At 41.8% G+C, this 22,349-nt stretch overlaps 2 protein-coding genes across 3 annotated transcripts in view; both read right to left on the bottom strand.

The window, feature by feature from the left end:
- Positions 1-1,276: 1,276 nt before the first annotated feature.
- pgm2 (phosphoglucomutase 2) lies at positions 1,277-8,436 on the bottom strand. The gene is made up of 13 exons (XM_062388058.1): positions 8,279-8,436; positions 7,520-7,687; positions 7,108-7,299; positions 6,246-6,329; positions 5,907-6,100; positions 5,561-5,750; positions 5,348-5,445; positions 4,680-4,860; positions 4,434-4,527; positions 3,495-3,624; positions 2,845-3,037; positions 2,396-2,529; positions 1,277-2,066 (listed from the first exon to the last, which is right to left on the bottom strand). The coding sequence occupies exons 1-13, from the start codon at positions 8,351-8,353 to the stop codon at positions 1,964-1,966; spliced, it is 1,836 nt and encodes a 611-aa protein (XP_062244042.1). The 5' UTR covers positions 8,354-8,436; the 3' UTR covers positions 1,277-1,963.
- A 980-nt stretch (positions 8,437-9,416) lies between these two features.
- The window catches only part of zcchc7 (zinc finger, CCHC domain containing 7), a 46,804-nt gene continuing 33,871 nt past the window's right edge, over positions 9,417-22,349 (bottom strand). For both annotated transcript variants that reach the window (XM_062388636.1, XM_062388637.1), the window contains exons 8-10: positions 12,593-12,688; positions 12,172-12,289; positions 9,417-11,889 (exon numbers count right to left, since the gene is read on the bottom strand). In XM_062388636.1, coding sequence (XP_062244620.1) covers positions 11,279-11,889; positions 12,172-12,289; positions 12,593-12,688 — 825 coding nt within the window. In that variant the 3' untranslated portion in view covers positions 9,417-11,278. The remainder of the gene's footprint in view (positions 11,890-12,171; positions 12,290-12,592; positions 12,689-22,349) is intronic.

Raw genomic sequence — 22,349 nt, 5'->3', positions numbered from 1 at the left:
ATATTCCCCCCCCCCCACTGGGCTATTCTTCAACATAGGTTTCATCAAGTACCTAAAAGCCAAAAATATAAAAGTAACTTTTAAGTAAGGCGGTCAAATATATGTAGTAAAGTAGAAAATATTTTCTCTGAAGTGTTTATCAAAAGCAGCATTAAATGACACCGACACACACACGATAATTTGTCCATCGTGTTGATGTGCTTAGTTCGTTGTGAAAACCATCAGCTGAAGTGGCCTAGTTGGTAAAGCATTCGCTCTCTGAAAAGCGAGACCCAGGTTAGAATTTCACCCCTTCCCATTTTCAAGCTGGCAATATGTGAAACTCTTAATATTGGCAGGATTTCTCCTATTAATTGCAAAAAATCTTACACAATGTTAATTTAAATTAATTAAATATAAAAACAGGGAAAAATTTAATTAATTAAAAAAAAAAGAAAAAAAAAAACTGCACGCACAATTCCTGCGCAGTGGGCCTCTGCACTTTTGGCAGCGCTTCTACCTCCGGTGCGTCTCCGGGGTTAGAGGATGATGGTGTGACGTTAATGTATTGTTTTTCATTGCATGTGTCACGTCATGAGAGATCAGTCTCCTATGTCGCCTGTGCCAGGAGCCGGTCACCAGTCACTGGCTATCTTGGCTCGCTGTCTGGCCGGTAACCAGCCGTCCGGACCGCTCCGTGAAGAAGGAGGAGGAGATGTTTCTTTACTTGGAATGCGGCCACTTCATTTCTCGGATATACAGCAGGAGCAACACTCGCATCCCCTCCAGTTGGTCCGTCACTTCTCCTTATAAACACACTTTAGCGTATTTTCCCACAACACCCTGGTCCACTACGTCACACACTACAACGTTCCTTAAAGGGGCAGGCCATACCTGCGACACAACAGCTCTCGGTCTCATATACAGATGCCAAGAGAAAGCAGAGACGCAGACTCAGCAACTACATCCGAGATCCGATGCACCTTATTATTATCTGAGGGATTTTTACACACTGTCTGATAAACATTCCGACAGTAAAGGCAAGGGGTAGTGATGGATAAGGTTTTCTTTAACAAGTTAAGTCTTTCATTCTCAGTTTCCACCTTTAAACTATGAAATGATCTGAACTACTTCAGAATTTAAATGGTGAACTATGAACGTGAACTATTCATGTTCACGTGTATGAACTGAACTTTGAACTAGTTCATGAGAGGTGTGAACTTGCACAAAACTGCATTCTAGGGTAAAGAAAACAACAACTCATACAATTTAGATGAAACACACTAGTGAGAACGTGACCAGGATTATTATATATTTAATTTCTGCCAATCGATCCCTTTCACCTAAATCTTAAACACTGAACTTTATATTAATATTCTTCTGTCACACTCTGTGTTATATTCTACTGTTAAATTTGATATCACACATTCAAAGTGTTTACAACATCGTGGTCACAACATCACACTTTCACCCTTCACTCATCTGTCGCTGTTCTTGTTAGCAGCCTTGTACTTGATGCTGAAGCAAAGTGTGGAATGCATCATGTTGAATACACGTGAATATACAGAAATCTGTGTATCCAACACGCAGTCAGGAAGTAGGAATGATTGCGGCTGTAAAACGAACATTTCTGATTTAAGCACCGTGATAAACTGTAAAATCTGCATCATGTGGCTGAGATGAAAACCTGACACTTGACACATAACTACACATTCAATACAGGTTGATGGCTAAACAAACTCAATCTTGGGTCATTGAACACAGATTATCCAAATTAAGGAATTCATCAGGAATATTCAGATCTCTATTAAGTTCAACTAGCAAAAACAAACTATGTGGTAGAATGGTCATCGATGTGGTTTTAGAGCTAAATACAACCTATATTTAACCAAGAATCCCTTCTGGAGCAGATAAGACATTGTGTGAAATGCTGGTCAGATATAAGCCACAACTAGTCCCGTTGTGTTTGTACATCTAACCAGTGCTACTCTGGTTTAGGCTGCAACTTATTTTTCTTTGGCTCGAAGAAGTTTTCAACGATGGCATCAACCAAGTCGTCCAGCTCCTTCTTCAGGTGCGTCACGTCACTGTTTGAGACACAGAGTGAGAGAGACATTATAAAACTATATCATGAGGTCACTGTTGAAATAACAAGGGAGTCCTATTATTGGTTTGTGAGTGATCATGAAATTGATTAGTCCGTCCTTTACAATGTGAGACCTTGCTGTTTGATATCATTGTAAATTTAATATCTTGTCTCTTGGATTGTTGGTAAAACAAACCAATACACATAATGTGGGTGGCCACTTACGTTTAATGAAATTGTGATTTTTATAATACAGAGAGAATCAATATATTCAGCCTTACAGACATTACATGTATGTCTGTTGTTGAGCTGGTCTCCACGGGGACCTACCTGTTACCAGGAGCAGCACAGAGCTCAGTGTAATATTTGATCTTTGGCTCAGTGCCGCTGGTCCTCAGGGTGGCCACGCCCCCGTTAGAGAAGGAGAAGGTGATCATCTGACTCGAGCTGGAGGTGGGAAGAACCTGAGAGACGAGAGGAGCGAGTGACACATGAACAGAAGGACAAACTGTTATTTGGAGTACCAGCTAATGTGAAAACACAATTTCAGAGTTGGCTTTCATAATCTGACTTCTGAATATATATGTTTGCCACTGCTGCAGCAATAACTGTCATCTGAACATCAAAGTTTATAAATTCAAGTTGGAAAATGTGAGTTTCTGAATATTGTATTTATTTAATTTCTCCATGTAGTCTCAGAGTACGTCACAATCCTCTGGATAAAAAGCATCTGTCAAATGAGTGAATGTGACAGTAGATAGACAGGATTGTGCTCTTACAGCCTTCTTATCAGGTTGGTTGCTGTCGTAGCCGGTGGTCAGGTCTCTCACGGCAGAGATGGAGAAGCGACCGCATTCGCTGGGATACGAGTCTTTCTGGCCAGGGTACTTGCGCAGGCGCTCGAACAAGGAGCGAATCACATCCTGGTCGTGGCAGATGAAGTAGGAGTTCTTACTGATGTGGTAGCCATACCTGACAATGACATGTGGAGAGAGTCAAGTGTGTTGAACGTTTGCATTTTTAATCTACAGCGATCAGTATTGAAGCGATAACTGGGCTTAGAGTTAGGATTTAATCCATTTGAGTTTACTATATTAGATAACTTCATTATAAAACTTACAAACGCGTCTTCTAACATCTTGCTGCTGCTGTATTTGTAGGAAATGCACTGTGCACTGCCGTTTTAATATGAAAGGGTTTATAAACACGTCGCTGCTGTTTGGGTAACATCTCCGACAGATCCACAAAACGAGAGAAAACTACCTCCAAGCCTTTTACACACAATTGCTCACAGTTTCAAGCAAACATGCGTTTAACACCAAAGCAAAAAGGAACAAAACGTTTGAAGGTGCCCCTGGTTTTAATGTTGTGGTTATAGAAATCAATGTCGGATGAGTACAGTGTGCGTATGTGTGTGTGTGTCTCTTACTGTTCATAAACATTAGTGAGCTGTTGAGAAAGGCCGACGTTCTTTGTGGCCAGATAGGAAATCATCTCTCCTGCTATGGCGGCAGCACTGACTCCATCCTTGTCCAATACACAGGGGCTACACATATACCCTGCAACACACAAACAGACACACACACAGACAGGCTTTCAGTTCATCCCCATTGTGCGTTTATATCCTGCTGCTGCAGTCACTTTACTAATAGTGAGCGCCCCAGCAAGTGATTCCAATTACAGCATCATAATCATGTTACATGGGAATGCCCTCAACTATGTGATGTTTTACGTCTGTCCTGTTATCCCCAAACGACCTTTAACCCAGTTCATCCTGTGTCACTGAGGACCAAGGATCTGATGTTGTCATTCTTGAACTGATATTAGTAAGTAACTCATAGATATACATTGAGGTGTATGATGTCTGCTATAAGCTTCAGTCTGCTGGAGTAAACTACAAAAGACAGAATTTGAAGACTGCTGCGTTTTCGTGGTCACCAACTGGAGCCCAAACTGGAGAAACTTCTTTGCTATAAGTCATAGTGGGTATACTGGCATCGTCAGGAGGATCCGTGAATCCTACTGTAAAGCTTCTATAGAAGGTAATGCTTCTGTTTGACCTGAAAGTGCAGGAGATCATCTCCTTGGTTTTGTGACTGAGGCCAAAATGTACCTCGGATCACTTCTGAACAATATGGTAAACTGTAGTTGGCCATCAACTGATTCCAAATTTACAAATATACTTCACGTGAATACCTTCAGTCAGATCAAATTAAATTGAACTTGTGACATCGTGGAGATCATTATCTGCACAACCCCTTTTTAATGTGATGCCACAGAGAATCTATAAAAACGGCTGTATCTCTGTAATTATGGCACTGGACATTAATGTGTGTGCGTGTGTGTGTGTGTGTGTGTGTGTTTCTACCTATGGCCTCTTCAAAAGCAAAGACGACACTCTTCCCCTTGTCCAACAGGTCTCTGGCTCTGTTCCCCATCCACTTGAATCCGGTTAGTGTTTCCTGTCCAAACAAGTTAGTGACAGTTAACTTGAAATGATTACAAAGGTGACGCCTACGTTCAGCTGCATTATTTACATCCTGTTTAGATGTGGTTTGCTGGTCTCAAGATTCACATGTGCGTGAAACTGCAGTGCTGAGTTGGATTGCGTTACCTCGAAGTGGAAGCCTTCCTTGAGAGCGATGGCGCGCAGTATCTTGGATGAGACGGTGCTCGACAGCATGTAGAGGTTTTTAACAGCATCGGCGTCAGAGTTTTGCTGTTTCCAGCAGCGGAACATCCACCAGCCGAGCAACGCTCCCAACTCATTACCGCTGAACACTCGCCACTGTCCGCTGACAGGGAATAAACAGGGAGAGACACAGGTTGATACAAACTCATTCTCCACTGCAGGTCATGTCCATAATTCCAGAAATGCATGAATTCTTTTTTTGAATCCATCTGAGAAGGAGTTCAGAATGTACAATTCCTCAGAAAATTACACACGATCGGGTTTTTTCCTTGGGGAAAATCCAATGTCAATAAAAAGAGGGAATTTAGTATTTTGTTCTCTTGAATTACTGGATATTGTTGAGTGAGGAGACGACTTTTAAACTGGATTTTAGATAACGATGCTGTTAAAATAATTAAAGGATTTTTGGTAGCTGGTATAAAAAACAAATGGTGTTTTATAAGGTGTAATTCAATTTCTCTCTCTACCTTGCCTACAGCCCTGGTTCTAACCTTTACAGCCCTTACATCCTTACAGCCCTACATTCAACCATTCATTCATTTGTGAGCATAATACAATCAATGCAATATCACCGAGACACAAACACACACCTCTCCTGCTTCTCAGCAATGGCCAGACGATCAGCATCAGGATCATTCGCAAGAACCACGGTGGCCCCCTCCCTCTCGGCCAGAGCGAACGACAGTGTCTGCAAAACGCACAAACACACATTACACCTTCAACCGAGACACACCATCTACTGTTCAGTGTATTTGACTGCATGTGATGAGTGATGGCGTCAACATGTGAAGGTCAGAACGTACCAGGACTCCCTTCCCCTCCTCAGGATTGGGATATTTGACTGTGGGGAACTCGGGGTCCGGATCTTTCTGTTCCTCTACAGCGTACGGAGGGCGGAGGTCAAATGCCTTGAAAGCTGACTGGACAAACGTGTGGCCAACGCCGTGCACAGATGTGTGCACTATTTTCACCTCCGAACTCTTGTTTATGTCCCTGCGAAGACAAGCTCAGTTAGAAACATGCCGGTTCTTTCTCCTACGACATGTCAACCTTCAAATTGGCCGAAAGTGACAGATGATGACTAGAATCAGATTATCTAATTGTACAGCACGCTCTTGTCTTCACTCAGGTGGAGTTATCTGCGAGCACCTGTGATGACAGTGTTTCTGGATGGCTTTGAAATATTGCGTGTGGACATCGTGGTAGGGGTCTTTCAGCAGAGGGCTCTTCAAGGCCTCCTCTGCCTTCCAGGACTCGGGCCAAGGCTCCAGGTTCTCCTCTATGGCTTTAGAGATTCCTTTGTCATGAGGAGACACAATCTGGGCACCGTTCTCCCAGTAAACCTGAGACAGAGCAGCAAAACACAGATGTGGCGGCAGATACAAAACAGAAGGAAGCCCAATGACACATGTAGGCCCATCAGCAAATTTTGAATTTGAATCCCTGCCAGAGGCATTAGTAGGAAAAGAAAAGTAAGAGAAGTTTTACCTTGTAGCCGTTGTCCTGTTTGGGGTTGTGAGAAGCAGTCACCATGATACCAGCACACAGACCCAGGTGGGAAACTGTGAAAGGCTGCAGGGAGGAGAGGAACATAATTACTACTGTATATATATATATAAATAAAGACATACATGGGGACATGAAAAATTGATTAAACTGATGTTGACGGATTAAAGAACAAAACGAAAAGGCTCACTGTCCCTACAAGGACACAATAGAAATTCTGAAAGGCCCCAGATATACTTCTTCATATGGCTGGTGGCCTGTGAATCATTCTGAATTAGTTACTCTAAGGAAAACTGCTGCAAATTTTATATCACTTGAAAGTAACCTGGGATCAGGACTCAATCTCTGGGCTGCAGTGAGAATATAGATAATGTTTGTCATTCTCTTCCCATAGAGTCCTTAAACTTAAGATGAATAATAATTATTAGATTTTTATTGTGAGAATTATCAATATCAACTGATCTTCTTGATAATATCTTTTGCCCTGTTGCCCCATCCCGGCACAGACACAAAACAGTGTTACTTTACCGCCACAGGTCTTCAACTGAGTGTAATCTAGTGAATCATATACACATTATGCAACGTTTAGAACAGCACACACAGGGGAAGGAGGCTTTTTGAATGGAGTTTGCCCTGCAGCTTCTGTCCCTCTGTCACTCGCTCCACTAACAAACATGACACCAGAGTGACTGATCGGTCACCAGGATATGGTTTCTTGTATGTACATACCACAGAATGTTTAAAATGTAAATGTGATACTTCTGTTTTAAGGTGTTCATTTCATCCAATTCTGTGGTGGATAGAAAAAAAGCAGAAAAAATATGAAGAAATAAACTTTGGTTACCACAAAAGGCGTCGGGACGATGTCAGAGAAGAGGTGCACAGGAACCCCTCGACTGATGAAGACCGCCGCAGCCAGGCTGGCAAAGCGCTTGCTGTTGCCCCCGCTGGGAGGGTGGGCCCGGGCATCGTAACCAATCACAACCCCTCGCTCCTTTAGGTTCCCAAGACTCTCCTCCAGGTAGTGACAGAAGCCCTTTCAGGAGAGAACACAAGACAGAACGTGCTGACGTGCAGTGGACATTTACCAGCAGTGACAGGAAGCCGGGGGGGGGGGGGGGGGGGGGGGGGGCAGTGATTGGTGGCATGTGAGCGAACGCAGCTCCGCAACCATGAGACTACAATCAATAATGTGACTTTGCATGTGACTTGAATTATAATGTGTGGAGGCCAAAGAAGTTTCTCCATTAACCGACCTGTGTGGTCTGGATGATAGTGAGGTCATTCATACATGAGATGCCAGGGCCCATGGCTGCTCTCAGGCCGGCCGTACCAAACTCCATCCTGGAGGAGAAACCCTTCCTCAGAGCCTCCACTGCTCCGTCCTTCACCAGCTCCTGCACCATAGACACTGTTTTGGGGTTCTGGGGAAGAAGATACACTGTGATTGATTCCTTTCATCTCTGATACACGTTTTCATCGAAGCACAATAGAAGCAGATATAAAGAATCTTTTAAATCAGCTGTGGTGCATTTGGAATATAAAAGTAAAAACTTTAGTGAAGAAGCAGTGTGGTTCAAACGATGTGTGGACTGAGTGGATGTGTGGACTGAGTGGACGAGTCCTGTGTCTCTTTTATGGTCACGAATGACTCTGTGTTGAATGGTCCGGTTTTATTCTACAGGTCTGTTATTTTCAGCTATTTTCCCCTAAAGCTCCTATAAAAATGTTTGTGATTCGGGAAAATTATTCTTATTATTGTATTGCTATTATAAGAATAATGCAGTGAACCCTTGCAGTGAGCCCTTGCTTCCATTTAAATTAATTATTAAAAGTGCATATTTCTCTATATGTTGTATTGCTAACTTGCCTGGATACAAACTAACATTTCTAAAACTTAACAAACAAACTTCAAATCTCTGTATACGTTAGAAAGTCTCATTAACCAATAGTAGATGATGAAATACACAATTTCAATGTCCCAGCACAGAGCTAGCTGTTAGCACTTAGCTTACCTTGTCATACTGCAGCCACAGACCGATCGCCTGGTCCAGATCCGCGTCCCCGGTTGTGGTCGAGCCGTTTTCCATTGTTCTACTCTAACCGAGTCCAGAAACCAGAGATCACAACATTAACTCACCCCGGAAATCTTTGCACCGAGGAACACCGGAACACGCTGTCAAGCAGTGGCAATTTGTCACCGCCCCTCGGGAACCACCCCTTGACTCTGATTTGTCAATAAGGGGGTGCGGCACGGGGATTGGTTAGGGAAGGGTGAAATACCAATCAGTAGGCAGAGGCGGGTCTTGGGCCGTGTGACAGGTGCGGGTGGAGGCGGAGCGACGTGAAGCGTCACGAGTTTCTCATCTGATGCCTTCAGGGACCGCCGCATTTGTGGTAAATACTGAGAAATGCCCACTTCAGGGACATTTCCTACCATAGACTGTTGACTAAATAACTTTATTCATAATCTATGATTCCATCGAGTGGACAAATATATAGAGCATTGACTGCATATGGTGTAAGTAAAGATTAATAAAATTGTGCCAGGGATACAAAGGTGAAGTAAAATGATATCTTTAAATAGTGGAAATTGTATCTAGTCAGTCTGTACTTAAATGTCAACACGGTGTTTGAAGTAGTTTTAATATGCTTTTTAATTGTATGCAATTGAATTATTCAACTCCTCCACAGAATATGTTTTGTATTAATTTGTACACATAACTTTGTTTTAAGTAATTTTAATATTATGATGAAATGTCATAGTTTGAACGAACTACAAGTACAGTTGCCTGCACACTTGTTAACATCAACTTAGAATTTCTATTTAATTGTATTTGATTTAATTTATTGAAATAAATGAATGTGGGGGTGACAATATGGAGATTATCCCTTCTATGTAAAAATGTATGTAAAACATGTGGTAAAGTCAAAAATTACAGCTTGTAAACTATTTCAATGGCCAGCGAAAAGAGACATTATCAAATCTGTACATTATAAAGTTAATTAATATTAATAATCAGTTAATACATTATAATATAACACTGGTCAATTACATATTCTACGTTCAAAGCATTGGGGAAATAATTCGAATAAAAAGTGATAAAACTGTAAGTGGGGATAATGGAAGCAAACTATGTAGATGTAGCAATCTGAATTTATAATCATTTGTGACTTGTGTTTGTTTATTTCCACAGATAAACAAGCAATAAGGAAACACTATGAACCAAAACAAGAACAAAAACCATCAGTGAGACTCTAATTTCTGGCATCAGTGCTCCTGAAAAGTGAATAAATAACTGAATTTGGGGAGTTTCATGACATTAATTTGAAAGCTTCTAATAACACTTTTAATTCTGATGGCATGGATATTTTTATATTGATAATGAGGTTATTTATAATCAACAGGATGACTCAGTTGTAGGATCATCTCTTCTTCATCATCAGTTCTAGTTAGGAATACAAACTAATGACACACTCCAGAGATGACAAAAAATCCCATTAGCTTATGATAATACAATTATCTATCAGAAAAGGCAGAAATTAAGTGACTGGAATCAAATGATTATAACGTATAATTTATAAAAATTATACAACGGAGAATGAAACGTGAATTTCTCATTGAAAGATTAAAAGTTGTACAGTAAATAAAAGTCTGAAATGAAAAACTTTCTCTTCCTGTATCACAGAAGTAGTCAGATGAAGCAGATTCCAGTTTTATTTTTCCACAGAGATGTTTGTTAACCAGTGTTCATGTTATCTCATCTTCCACTCTTTCATTGTGTGTTATCATGTTATAACATCGCAAAAATAAGATAAATAACTGAATTTACATAGTGGGCGTATAAAAGTTACAACCATCAGGGCTGCATGTCAGTGATCCCACAATAACTGGTGAAGAGACACAAATAAGCAGCTTTAAAAATATGTATAGTTTCTTCCTATTTTCTGATAATTCACTAATTAATGGATGTTGTTGAAAAATGACACCCTGTTGTTTCTAAATGAAGAAAGGATTGTAATCCAAAATTAGTTTTCAAAGAAATCCCCATCCTTTGGCTGCAACAACTTTAAAATGATGATCAGAGCAGAGGCAAAACACAATACTGTACTTCAATGAGCCATCTGTTTTTATTCAAATTCACAATGAGCAGAAATTCCTGTGAACAAATTGAAAGAATATGATAATGGCTACAACTCTTTTCTAACCATTATCTATTAAATTATCCATTGAATTAGGGTGCTGCAACTAAATTACTAATTCTCTCTTTATGTCTATTAGCAATGTTGTTATTGAACAGAATTACTGTTTAACTGTATGAACTCCTGGTGCTGGAGCCAAAATGTCAAACAGTGATTGGAACACTTCTTAAAAAGGTCATGAAGCCATGCCTCAGTTTAAATAGGCGCTGTAATTCTCACATTGACCACAGGGGGAAACAATGGAAAGGCCGCTCGGACTACAGAGTCAAACGGAGGAACACAAAGATGCCTGGTCATAGCAGGAAAGCACGGATATTAGAATAAAGATAAGTAAAGAGTTAAAGTTAAGATATTCTCCCCAGTGTTCAAGTCAGACTTGAATCTGGGGACAAAAAAGATTAACTTTCAAGTTGCCAAACTCTGATGCTTCATATTACTTAGATGAAGTTCCTCCACAGATTGAGGCCATGAATTTATCTCTTACATAAAATATACAGAAAGAATTTTTGATATTTTAATGGCCAGTGTTTATATCTTTGTAATACACATTGTAATTGGGAAAATATCCTTTAACAATGTCTCCAACCGAATCAAATGTCCCAGTAAATCAGTGAAGCCAATATGCTGTCAAGAATAATTTGATCATTTACATCTGTGCTTTTCCTGTTGTGACCTGTCCGATTGTGCACCATAAGCCGAACTGGTGACTGGAGCAGTGAGATCTGAGTCATGTGATAACACATTATCACCACTGATCATATGGATCACAGCCCTGACAGCCCCTTGACACCCACACCCCCCTCATACTGATGCTAACTTTTGCGTTTCCGTCTCTGTTTGATGATAAACAGGTTCTCATCGGTTGGATACATCGATGAATCATCGCCTTTTTGTTTGTGGGCGAAGCTTCGGGCACGATTTCTCCTCTTCCTGCTGCTCTCTCTGACCTCCTGCTTTGAGCCGGACCCCTTCTTCGCACCAGTTACAGTCCGACAGAGACGGTCAGGTCTGCTGTCTCTGTGTCCCTTGTTGGGGGCATCGTTTGTTTTCTTCATCTTTTTCCTCTTGCTCTTCTTCTCCGTGTTCTCTCTCTGGCCTCCTCCTCTGGGAAAGTCATCTGCTTCATCAAAAAGGTGCTTCTTTGACGGGAGCGGGTCTCTTGACGTGGGCACGGGTCTCTTGGGTTTCCACGGTTTCCCATTGCCAGTGCCTTGCTGGGGTTTGATCTTGTTGAACTTATTTGTTTTCGGTGCTGTGTCCCTCAAGTCATTGTCACTAAAAAAGATGTGGCTGCCACTGGGCTTGTGGCTGTGAGGGGTTTGCTGGTGGTTGTTTTGGTGGCTGAATTTCTGTCTCTTCTTTGGCGGTCCTGGTGTGACAGGGGTCTGACAGGTGTTGAATAAACAACCGTTTTTCTTTAATTCTGGGGGAAATACAAAAGCACAGAGGATTTAATGACTTATTTTATATTTTTTCTCAACATGCAAGGACGTAGCCACATCATCACGGACATGAATTAATGATTTTACTTATTGTAGAGAAGTAAGGGTAAGTATGTGGAGATCATTCTTGATATTGAGGAGGTAACAGATCCATGTTTAAACTGCAGCAGGTCAGAGATGTCAGCAGAGTTATAGATTCATTTTACCTTGAGCCACAGCTTAAAGAGAAGTTAGAACTCTAGTGTGAGTGAAAAGGGATTTACCTTTAACCCTCATCTTGAGCCTGTGCTGTCTGCGGTTGATGTCCTCCGCCGAGTCGTAGTGGTTGATGAAAGGGACGGAGGCAAACGACCCGTTGAACATCCTCTGTCGTGCGCATGTCTGAGGTGAACACACATGAATGCACAAATACACAAATATCACATATAAAGACGACAAATACATTTCAGTGATGTGATAAAATTGTGGACAGTACCATTAGTAACAAGAGGATGAGGACAAAAGATTTATTTTCATCTCATTTAGAAAGTAAGAGCAACTAAATATAAATAATGCTTAGAACTGAATTTTTTCAACAGTGATTTATCCTCTGCTAAAGAAACTTTGATTAATTCTACTCACAGAATGGAAAATACACATTTACCATTGCAGGATGTTCAATAAAAACCTAAGTGAGCGACTCACGTGTCCAAAGTGTCCTTTCCTGGAGCAGTTGTAGCAGAAGGCAGGAGACCTGCCATTGTCCTCTTCCATCTGCTTCACAAGAGGACCCGTCTTGTTCTAGGAATAAAGACAAATTATGTTTAAAAAGGCTGTCATTTGAATAAATTCAACATCACGGATTCAATATAACAGTGGTTTAATAGACCATTTGTCTCCTATTCTCCCTCTTTCCTGCCATCATTCCCATGCACTCTATTGATATGGGGTGCTGTGTATTGTCTGTGAATATGGGAGCTGATATAAACCAGATTACCGGGGCTATAGTTAGAGGCCTGTAATGACCCTGTATGATAAGTAACCGTCTGTGTGTGTGTGTTGGACATGGGGTCCCGTCCCCTATAGGCCAGTGTTCTGAAAGCCTTCCATGCTCCAGTGCCCACAGCAAATATACACCGATAAAGAGAGAGAGAGCATTTATTGCTAATGCTGCACGCACACACACACATGCATCATACTATTCTCTCTCTCTCTCACACACATACACACACAAACACACACAACACACACACACCTGCAAACACTCATCTGGCGTCCCCTCCCTCTGCCCTGATTCCGAGATTACAAATGATTTGTGTCCCATGTCATTTCTTAAACATAGCTTAGCTAACCTCCTCCTCCTCCTCTTTTCTTCTGCTCTCCCTTCTTCCTTCTCTCCTCCATCCCTCACACTTGTCCCCCCTCCCTCCTTCCCTCCTCTATCGCTCTCTCTCTCTCTCTCTCTCTCTTTTCCGCTTGAGCAGTTTTGCGGCAGAAAGGATGAATGCTATTAGAGCGTCGCGTCATTATCGGGTCAGACCGGCCGGGCCCATCTCCATCACAAAGGCCAGGAGATCACAGACCTCTTGCGTATGTGCGCACACACACACACACACACACACACACACACACTCACACACACACACATTAAAATACAAACAAATACAAAACACACACACACACACACACACACCCCTGCATGCACGCACGCCCTAAGGAGATCACAGTCCCTGTCTCAAGCCCCCCGACTTCCACCCTTCCTGCCCCTCTTCCCATTCATCTCTCATGTAAATTGGAAGTAGGTCTGCATGTGTCTCTTCCTCCCTGACCTTGGGCTTGTGTTATCTCCAAGTACTCTGATCCAGCACATAGACAGAATGAATGAAAGCACAAGAGAGGGAGAGAAAGAAGAAATGAAATCCCCTCCTATTCTCCCATCAACCTGTGATGGTTGTCTGAAAACCTGGAGTGAATGCGCGTCTGTGTGTTGTCTGCCTCATACAATATTAATTAACTGGAGAAAAAAAAAGCCTTCATCCCTCTCTCATTCCTGCTCTCTTCTTCATCCGGCGCTTCCTATCAGAGGCATCTAAATAGCTAACAGGGCGAGGGCCTGAGGGATCAAATCAGTTTGTTTCTTTTCTCAGGGGTTTGGAGAAGAGTCGGGCTGTGCAATGGAAGTTAACAAGACAAAGACGTACGCCAACATTTGGGGTGTGGTTTTCTCAGGTTTAACGTTGATTTAGCATCTAATTGCAATTAACTCTGAGAAAACACCAATGTTTGGATTTCTACTGGAATAAAAATGGCTACTCCTCTGAAAAGGTCACATCTCCAGAAACATTTATCAAAATTAGTTTCAGATTAAACCTGAAGGGAAACAGGCTCTGCCAATTTGAAGCCCTCCATTATTTGACTGCATATTTACTTTATTCTTCATTTCATAAGGTTTAAGCTGTAAAATCAAATAGTGATTTGGTAGAAAACAGGCAAATTAAAGTAACAGAAAATAGTTTTTGCTGTTTTGTTGTTTAGACACCTGTGCTGGTCATCATCTTTTGACTAAAGATGGAAACCATTGACCTACACTGTCACCAGAGAGCACTCAGCAGTTTACATCATCAGTAATGCTTCACTTGTTGTATTAACTTCTTCTGTCTTTATTATCTCATGTGTGAGTAATAATGATGATGCTGAGGTGAACTCAAAAATGTTTGATATTATGATATAATATTTTCTATTTTCCATTTCTTATAACCAAATGTTTTTTATGGCAAAGCAGAACCACTACTTGATTAGTAGTGGTTCAAATTATTGATTTTATCCTGTTTTATTTATAACACTGTCTCTGCTAGAGGCTTCTTAGGTTGCTTGATGTTATTAGTTTTTTGTATTTATGTCTTGTTCTGTGAACGTTTGCAGTAATCAATCTTATCTAATACCTCGATGGGCTCTCAGGGAGTGCACACCTCCACCAAGGATAATGCCCTATCACACTATGTCATAGTAAGTGAAAACAAATGCTCTAAATCTGACTGTTTATCCACCCCCTTATAACATTTTATAGAAATCAGTTTAGTAGTTTATGCATTATCCCAATAAAACAAACTTGATAAACGTGGTGGAGGGTAAAATAGTATCTTTACACTTTTTCCAATTTTCTTTTTAAGGCCCCAAATCTGTTCATTCTTGAACTTGTTCTACACTTTGCAGCATGGGGAGTTACAGTTAGAACATCTGTGTGTGTCTAACAGTCGTCTGAGTAGGGAGACAGAAGTAGAAATCCAACTCTGACTCGCTACCTGCAGATAGGACACGAGGAGCTTCTGAAGCTGTTCACAAACACCTTTCCATTCAGACAGACAGAGGACTCAGGCTACGAGGAGGACTCAGAATTTAGTTTGGGTGTGTTTGAGAAGGTCCTGAGGGCTTCACTGTGTGGACACAGACAACCAGCCATCCGTGGCCTCTCATGCATACACACAAACACATGGGCGCACTCTGTCTTACACACACACACACACACACACACACACACACACACACACACACACACACACACACACACACACACACACACACACACACACACACACACACACACACACACACACACACACACACACACACACACACACACACACACACACAGTGTTTTCCCACAGTTGTCCCTACACATACACTGCGTCTCTCTAAGCTCTCCTCTGCTCCTTGCCTTAGCTGCTGGTGGCAAAGCCGTGATAATCCTTTGGCCAACACAAAGCTCAGACTGTTACAGACCACAATCTGAAGGAACACACACACACACATTTATCAAACGCAATCCTAGAAGCAAACAGGCTTGTGTGTGTGTGTGACAGAAGAGAGGGGGTGGGATCTGAACAGTACGGGTGGTGGTACTGTGAGGGCCGAGGCCAGTGGCGCTGTTTTGCATATGTTATTGCAGCGATGGGGAGAGGTTTGCATATGTTACTGGACCCACTGGGGACCAACTCTGCATGCTTTATCATAGGAAACAGCCTCGCAACACAACACAAGACGACTGGGCTCATACCAAAACAAACAGACTCCTGTGTGTGCAACATGCCAGTATGTACATATTAGGTTAACATGGAGGGTTAATTAGACAGTTGTGAGTTAGAGATGAAATGGCTCGAAGGGGAACATGCAGCCGAACAGAAGCAGCGGATCAAAGCGTTAATACTCTTATTTTCATGTGGGAATATGAACTGTGCTGTTTCCAGAATTGTAAAGAAATTAATTACCATGTTTACTCTCACGAACAGGAAGGGAAAAATAAATCCTTCTTTGGAGACAGTTAAAAGTGGAGGTGTGCGTGTGTGCTGTTCAGGAGGAGGCGGAGGAGGAGGCGGAAGAGGAGGAGGAGGAGGGGGGAGAGCCCCTAAATAACCAGATGTGATTCCTGCCCCCTTTGTGTCTGTCAGTTCACAAAGACTCAGACCAAAGCCCTAACCCCGCGCTCTGCGAGGACTCCTACTCGCACACAGTCCAATTCCCAAAGGCTCGTCCTATCTCCTCCAGTCAATCGGTCTGGAGACAATCAGTAGGAGTCCTGATTTTCTCTTTGGAGAGAGGAAATTCTCCTGGAGTGTAATGATAATGTGATGCAGGGGTGAAAGGCAGCGGGTTGCCATCTCTTGAAGACACCCCCCCCCCCCCCCCCCCACCACCCCCTCCTCTAACAGGGGCAGTGACTGGAGGTAATCTGGTCACACCGTGGAAGACGGAATAGAGGATACAAGTTAATCTATTCAAATCCAGGCCAAAGTTATTCACTTTCTGTTCTTCGGACTCACTGCTGCGTTCAGAGAATTCTCTCTAGTGAGGCCGTGTTTTAAAAGATATTCCCAGCAATTAGACGGAGCCAACACATGTGGACATGAGAGACAGGGATTCAGATGTGCTATATACAGATGGACTGAGTGGCTTATGCCCTGGTCAGGATGGTAAACCCTGATTTCACATTTCAGCCAACAAATCACAAAATGACACACACTCACACACAGACACACACCTGCACAACAAAAATCGACACCATCCAGCTAAGCGGAAATGCACAAAGACCTGCAAAGGCTGCAAAACCTCTGATAACACTCCACCTGTGTGTGTGTGTGTGTGTACATTCCTATGGCTCTGCATGTACATCCAGCAGTGTATGTGAAGACACCTGTACCTAAGAAAAATCTGTGCAGTGTCCCTGTACTCCTCAGTAATGACAGTGAATTACACATACTCATATTTTTTATCTATTTATTTGATCTGTTTTTCTGTGCAAATATGCTGTGCAAATAATAAAATGAATATGTACCAGTTAACCATCATTCCCTGCCATGTTCGGAGCTGCTTTCTCCTTCATGAGCTGAACTACCAAAGTGAACTTGACTTTCTCTGCCCCCATGACCTTTAGCTGCTAATAAAACCCAAAATGAAGATGCACAGAAACCATTTTCTTTTACAAATGTACCTTCCCCTGCCTCCTGGGCCTGCACTGTCTCAGTCGGAGATAATAAAGAAGTGGGAGCCTTTTGAGACGGCAGAGGTGAGAAGACTGGAGGAATCTGTACCGCACAATGATGAGACAGCAAAAACAGCTTGCTGAATAGATGTGAATTTAAAGGACTTTTACAGAGCGCCGTTTGAATTGAGCACATTCTTGTACGAGGAATGACAAAAGGAGGTCGGCCAGGCAGAGGGAAGCAAGAAGAGGAATAAAGGTAAAAACTTAAACCTGTCATTTCAGGTTCAGCGGAAAGAACAGACGAGTTACAGACGGTACGGTTCATCATATCCTCCTGAGACCCAGACTCATTACAGTGATTGGTGGGTGGAGATGTGAATGAGCTGTTGCTGCTATAATAGATAAAGGTTTATTTTTCAATTGAAACTTTGTCTTTGGTTGCTTGTTTAGTTTCCATTCTTAATGTTGCTAGTCTGTGTCCTATTGTTTAAACTGTAAATATTATGACCTTATTAGTATTGTAATTGTACAACTAGCAATTTAAAATCATAAACCATAGCCACTGTCATCAGGTAAATCGTACTTTACAATGGGGAGAGGGATCATTACCATTGATAAACAGTACCATGTTTGTGTACATGTCAAACTGATAGAACTTCCTTCCTAGATGGATTAGAGCGCAGATTTCTATTTGACCACTGAAGGGCGCTACAACCCCATTTAAAAAGCTGAAAAGGGTCCCACTACAATTTTAGCAAATGTCACTAAAGAAGTGATTTCAGTTGATAAGAGTAAAGATCTACTCTGTCGTTAGCATTAACAAGTAAAAACCAGTTCCTTCTGAGGAGTTTTTTGAGAATCATTATATCTTGTATTTAGTGTCCTGACAAAGTTCAGCCTCAACTTAATGCACTGATTATTTTACTGTATTAAAGATAAACAGTTCTTATCTTATTTATATGACAAAATAATTTGTATTGAGCTACTTAAGTTTGTGGCGAGTCTTGTCCTGGAGTTCTGCAGAACAACATGATTTGAGCAGGACCAAGAATGAACATGGAACACAATGTACCACAGAGAACCACACGCTTCACCATTAAACTGAGCACATGACTGACATGTCTGATAGATGCAGAGATCATGAACATTTGGGCAGGGGCAAAAATAAACTCAATTGTATTCTATCAATTTAAATATATCATCAATTCCTAACCCTAAATATATTTAAACATAAAACAAAATCCCAATATCCCCAAAAATGCTAATGCTTTTTTTATTTTTATACATTTTTAACAGTGCACTACAGACTCCAAACACTGTAATAGTGATTAGTTTCGTTGTTCCTTGAGAGGATATAAAGTAAAAGCAAAACATGTTAGGCATTATTACACCATTGGGCCACAAGCCTGTAAAAATCCCCTCTATATGACAGTTACTAATACTATGTTCACTCTAAACATCTATAATGTATTTCAGGATCCAAATCAAAGAATTAAACTTCAACCTCTACAAAACAATCATTTCATTGAAACAGCTTGAACACAGCAGTGAGATGTCCTGCAACTGAGAGCACAATTAACATCTGGTCCTTTAAAATAAAATCTAAGTAAAAAAGCTGAAGAAGAATCAAACAGGTTTGTAAATGTGTTAGATCAATTATGTAGTGCTTCACTAAACCTCTGATTCTTAATGACTATTTGAAAGAGTTAAACCAACCTAAGAAGAAGAAAAAGAAATGCACAATATTTAACATTACGCATAATATTGCTTGACCTGGACAAACTCGGGAGGGCTACTTTGTCTAAATACTTTTTTCTAAGGAAATGTAAATGAAAAGAGGATTTTTAAGGACGAGCCGTCCTAACCTTGAGTTAACAAAGGCATGTGTGAATCGGGCATACAGCAAAGAACCTCCAGGAGAAAGACGGGGGACAATAAGCTATAAAATGGTAAAACATAGTAAATGGAAAGGAGAAAGCCAAGCAGTCAGGTGAGAAAAGAGGGATACCAAAGGGAGTTTAAGCAGAGGAGTTAAAATGACTTAATTTCTGTGTTGAACAAAAAGGTCAAGACAGTTTTCTTCCGGTACCCAGAGACACTGACACACACAACGACACACACACCCCTGTCCCTAGGGAAAAGATCGATGAGCACACACACACGCACACTAACACACAGATACCGCCTTGAGGAGAAAATCCGCTCGATACACACACACACCATACACACACACAGCCATGGGCAGAGCTACCGATCAATAAACACACGTACAGGTGTCACCGCTACTATCTAAAGAGAGGCCAATCAATGCTCACACACCACCACAGTACCTGTACCAATCAGCTGCTCTGCGCTCAGATTCACTCACTGCTCGCGCTCCCCCGTTTGATTCACTCCCCCCTGCTCCTTTCTCTCTTCTCCCCGCTCCACTCATCCTTCTGAATCGTTTACCTGCAGCCTCTCCAGCTTTCTGTAGCTTCCCCTCGCTGTCTCTTCTACAAACAGAGTGCATATCTGTTGTGCAGGCGAGTCGTATTAAATCTAATGTAACGTCACAGAACAACATCAGAGTTTCAAGAATTATAAGGTTCTCATTTGGAATATCTGAGTTTGTGCATGGGAGTACGTCTTCACTTCCTGCCGCAGCCAGAGGGCGGCGCTCTGGTCTTAACCCTGCACAGCAGGGTCCTGACAACACCAACAGAAGGAAAAAGTCACTTGTGACATGTGTGTTGCTGGCATGCACACATTTATGCATGATCTTTACATGCATTAATGCAGCCTGTGCACAGACAGAAGGTCAATAAACCTGCTCTTCGGCCTCTGCAGCTCAGTTTCTATCCATCCTTCCAATCGCTCTTTCATGACTTCCCTCTTCCCTCCATGTCCTCAAACCTTTTCTGTTAACGATTGTTATATGGCTCTTTTAGCTTTTATCGTCTTTCCTTTCAAAATATTTCCCCAAAAAACACAAACGTTCTGTTCAAACTCAATAACTGGGGTAAAAACTATTCATTTATAGAATCAGCAGTTTGGATCATTTATTTAATTTAATTAAAACAAAATTGACTTATTAATCCCTCAAATAACTAAAAAAGGTACATTACCAATGTGTTTGCACGCCTCCACCAACCAGTCCAGTTGCATTATCTATGGCTTGGTTGAATAATGTCAAGAAATGTGTTTTTTGACCTTTGGAACATAAAATGTCATAACTTTAGGCATTTTTGTTGAATTTTGTCATGATTGGCGAGGGACGTAAAACCAAAAATGGGTTGTGTGTCGTCACAGTGACCCTCAAACAGGATCCTTTCCTCCTCAAGTCCAAGTGAATCTTTATAGATATTGTGCTGACTAGAGTTGGACAGTCGGCTATGGTGAAATTAAAATACTGATTTATATTACCAATGAAAATAATTATTAGTTTCAGGTGCACGCTACATTCGTGTTATTTCTTTGTGTTGCATTTTTGTGTGTTTTATTGACACTGGCAACATGAAATCGCTCTGATGCTTTCAAGAACATTTCCAGTCAGAGAAAATCATTACAACAAACTTTAGGTGTCACCATCTCTGTCTGGCACTCACAGTTTCGCACAAACACACAACCATCAGCAGAAAGGAAATGAAACAATGCAGTGAAATGTGAAAAGGTGTGTTGGTGTGATCTTGAGCATGCATTGATAACAAAACTAACACAACCCCACATCCATCTTTGCTAAAAGTAAGAGCTTCACGGTTATGGGCATTCTCGGAAATTAGGGAAAAACCTAAACACAGACAGAGATGATGTTCGCTGGAAGAAATGTTAAAAACAACAGTGAGAAGGCATCATACATCACACTGGTGATACTGGGGATACTGGTGGGTATCTTTAGGATTTTGCCAAGGATATTTTGTATGTGCAGGATTTAGAAGAGGCAAGAAAAAGGTGAGATGGGAGGAGGTAAGGAGATGGGGTCCGCAGGGAAAGGAGCTCCCCCATGCTGAGAATTTGTAAGCAAAACACTGAAATGTTTTACTGTGTGTGTGTGTGTGTGTGATGCCCTTTTGTGTAAATATTACAGTTGTGTAAAATATTTTTCAAACCCCGACAAAGACTAGATGAAAATGTTGTGGATCACCTTTTACTACATTTACTGCTCTATATATATTTGTAGAGCTGTGTGTTTGTGTTTGTCCACGTGTGTCAGTACCTTACTTTCTCAGTAAACACCCCAGGGCTTTGTGGTCTATACAGTGTGGTTTGGAGGAGTTTGTTAGTCGAGGGCCAGGTGCAGGCAGACAACACATACACTCACGGAAGATAAACGGACCCCGGTGCGTGGACGCGCGCACACACACACACACAAACATGGGATAAATGGACCCAGTAGCAGGGAGGTCTGACAGAATGCCTTTTCACACCTGGCTGAGCCCAGCGGAAGGTGACAGAGTCGCATCTCCCAAAGCGGGAAGGCGGATGCGGACACACACACACACTCTCTCTCTCTCTCTCACACACACACATACACATACGCCTCTCATTGGGGAGTTCAGGGTCATAAACAGCATCATGAATAAAATGAGACTTTTAAACAGAAGGAGCACAGTGTATGCAGGTGTGTGTGTGTGTGTGTGTGTCCCTAACCCCCATGCCAGTTTGGATGTGTAACGACCTTCTGTTCCCTGTGCTTAAATGGCTTAAATACTTCAATTAGACCTGGGTCACAATCCTCCACCCGTTAAAGCACACCGACACACACAAACACACAGGAAAATACACATACAGAAACACACAGAAAAACATGCAAAAAGGTAGGTTTCATCATCCCACGTGTGGACCAAGAGAATGTGTCAGTTGTTCCTTCGTCAGGGTCTCCTCTCGTCTGTGGTTTGAAGTGAAACCCTACAGTGGAACATATCGCGTCCCTGTCCTACGTATGAGCAACAATTAAAGTCGGCTCCCGTCCTCTCTGCCAGCGTCTCCCCAGGAACTTCTCTG

Source organism: Platichthys flesus, chromosome 5 (genome assembly GCF_949316205.1).
Source record: "Platichthys flesus chromosome 5, fPlaFle2.1, whole genome shotgun sequence".
NCBI classification, from domain to species: Eukaryota; Metazoa; Chordata; class Actinopteri; order Pleuronectiformes; family Pleuronectidae; genus Platichthys; species Platichthys flesus.
This window is presented reverse-complemented; position numbering and strand designations above follow the sequence as displayed.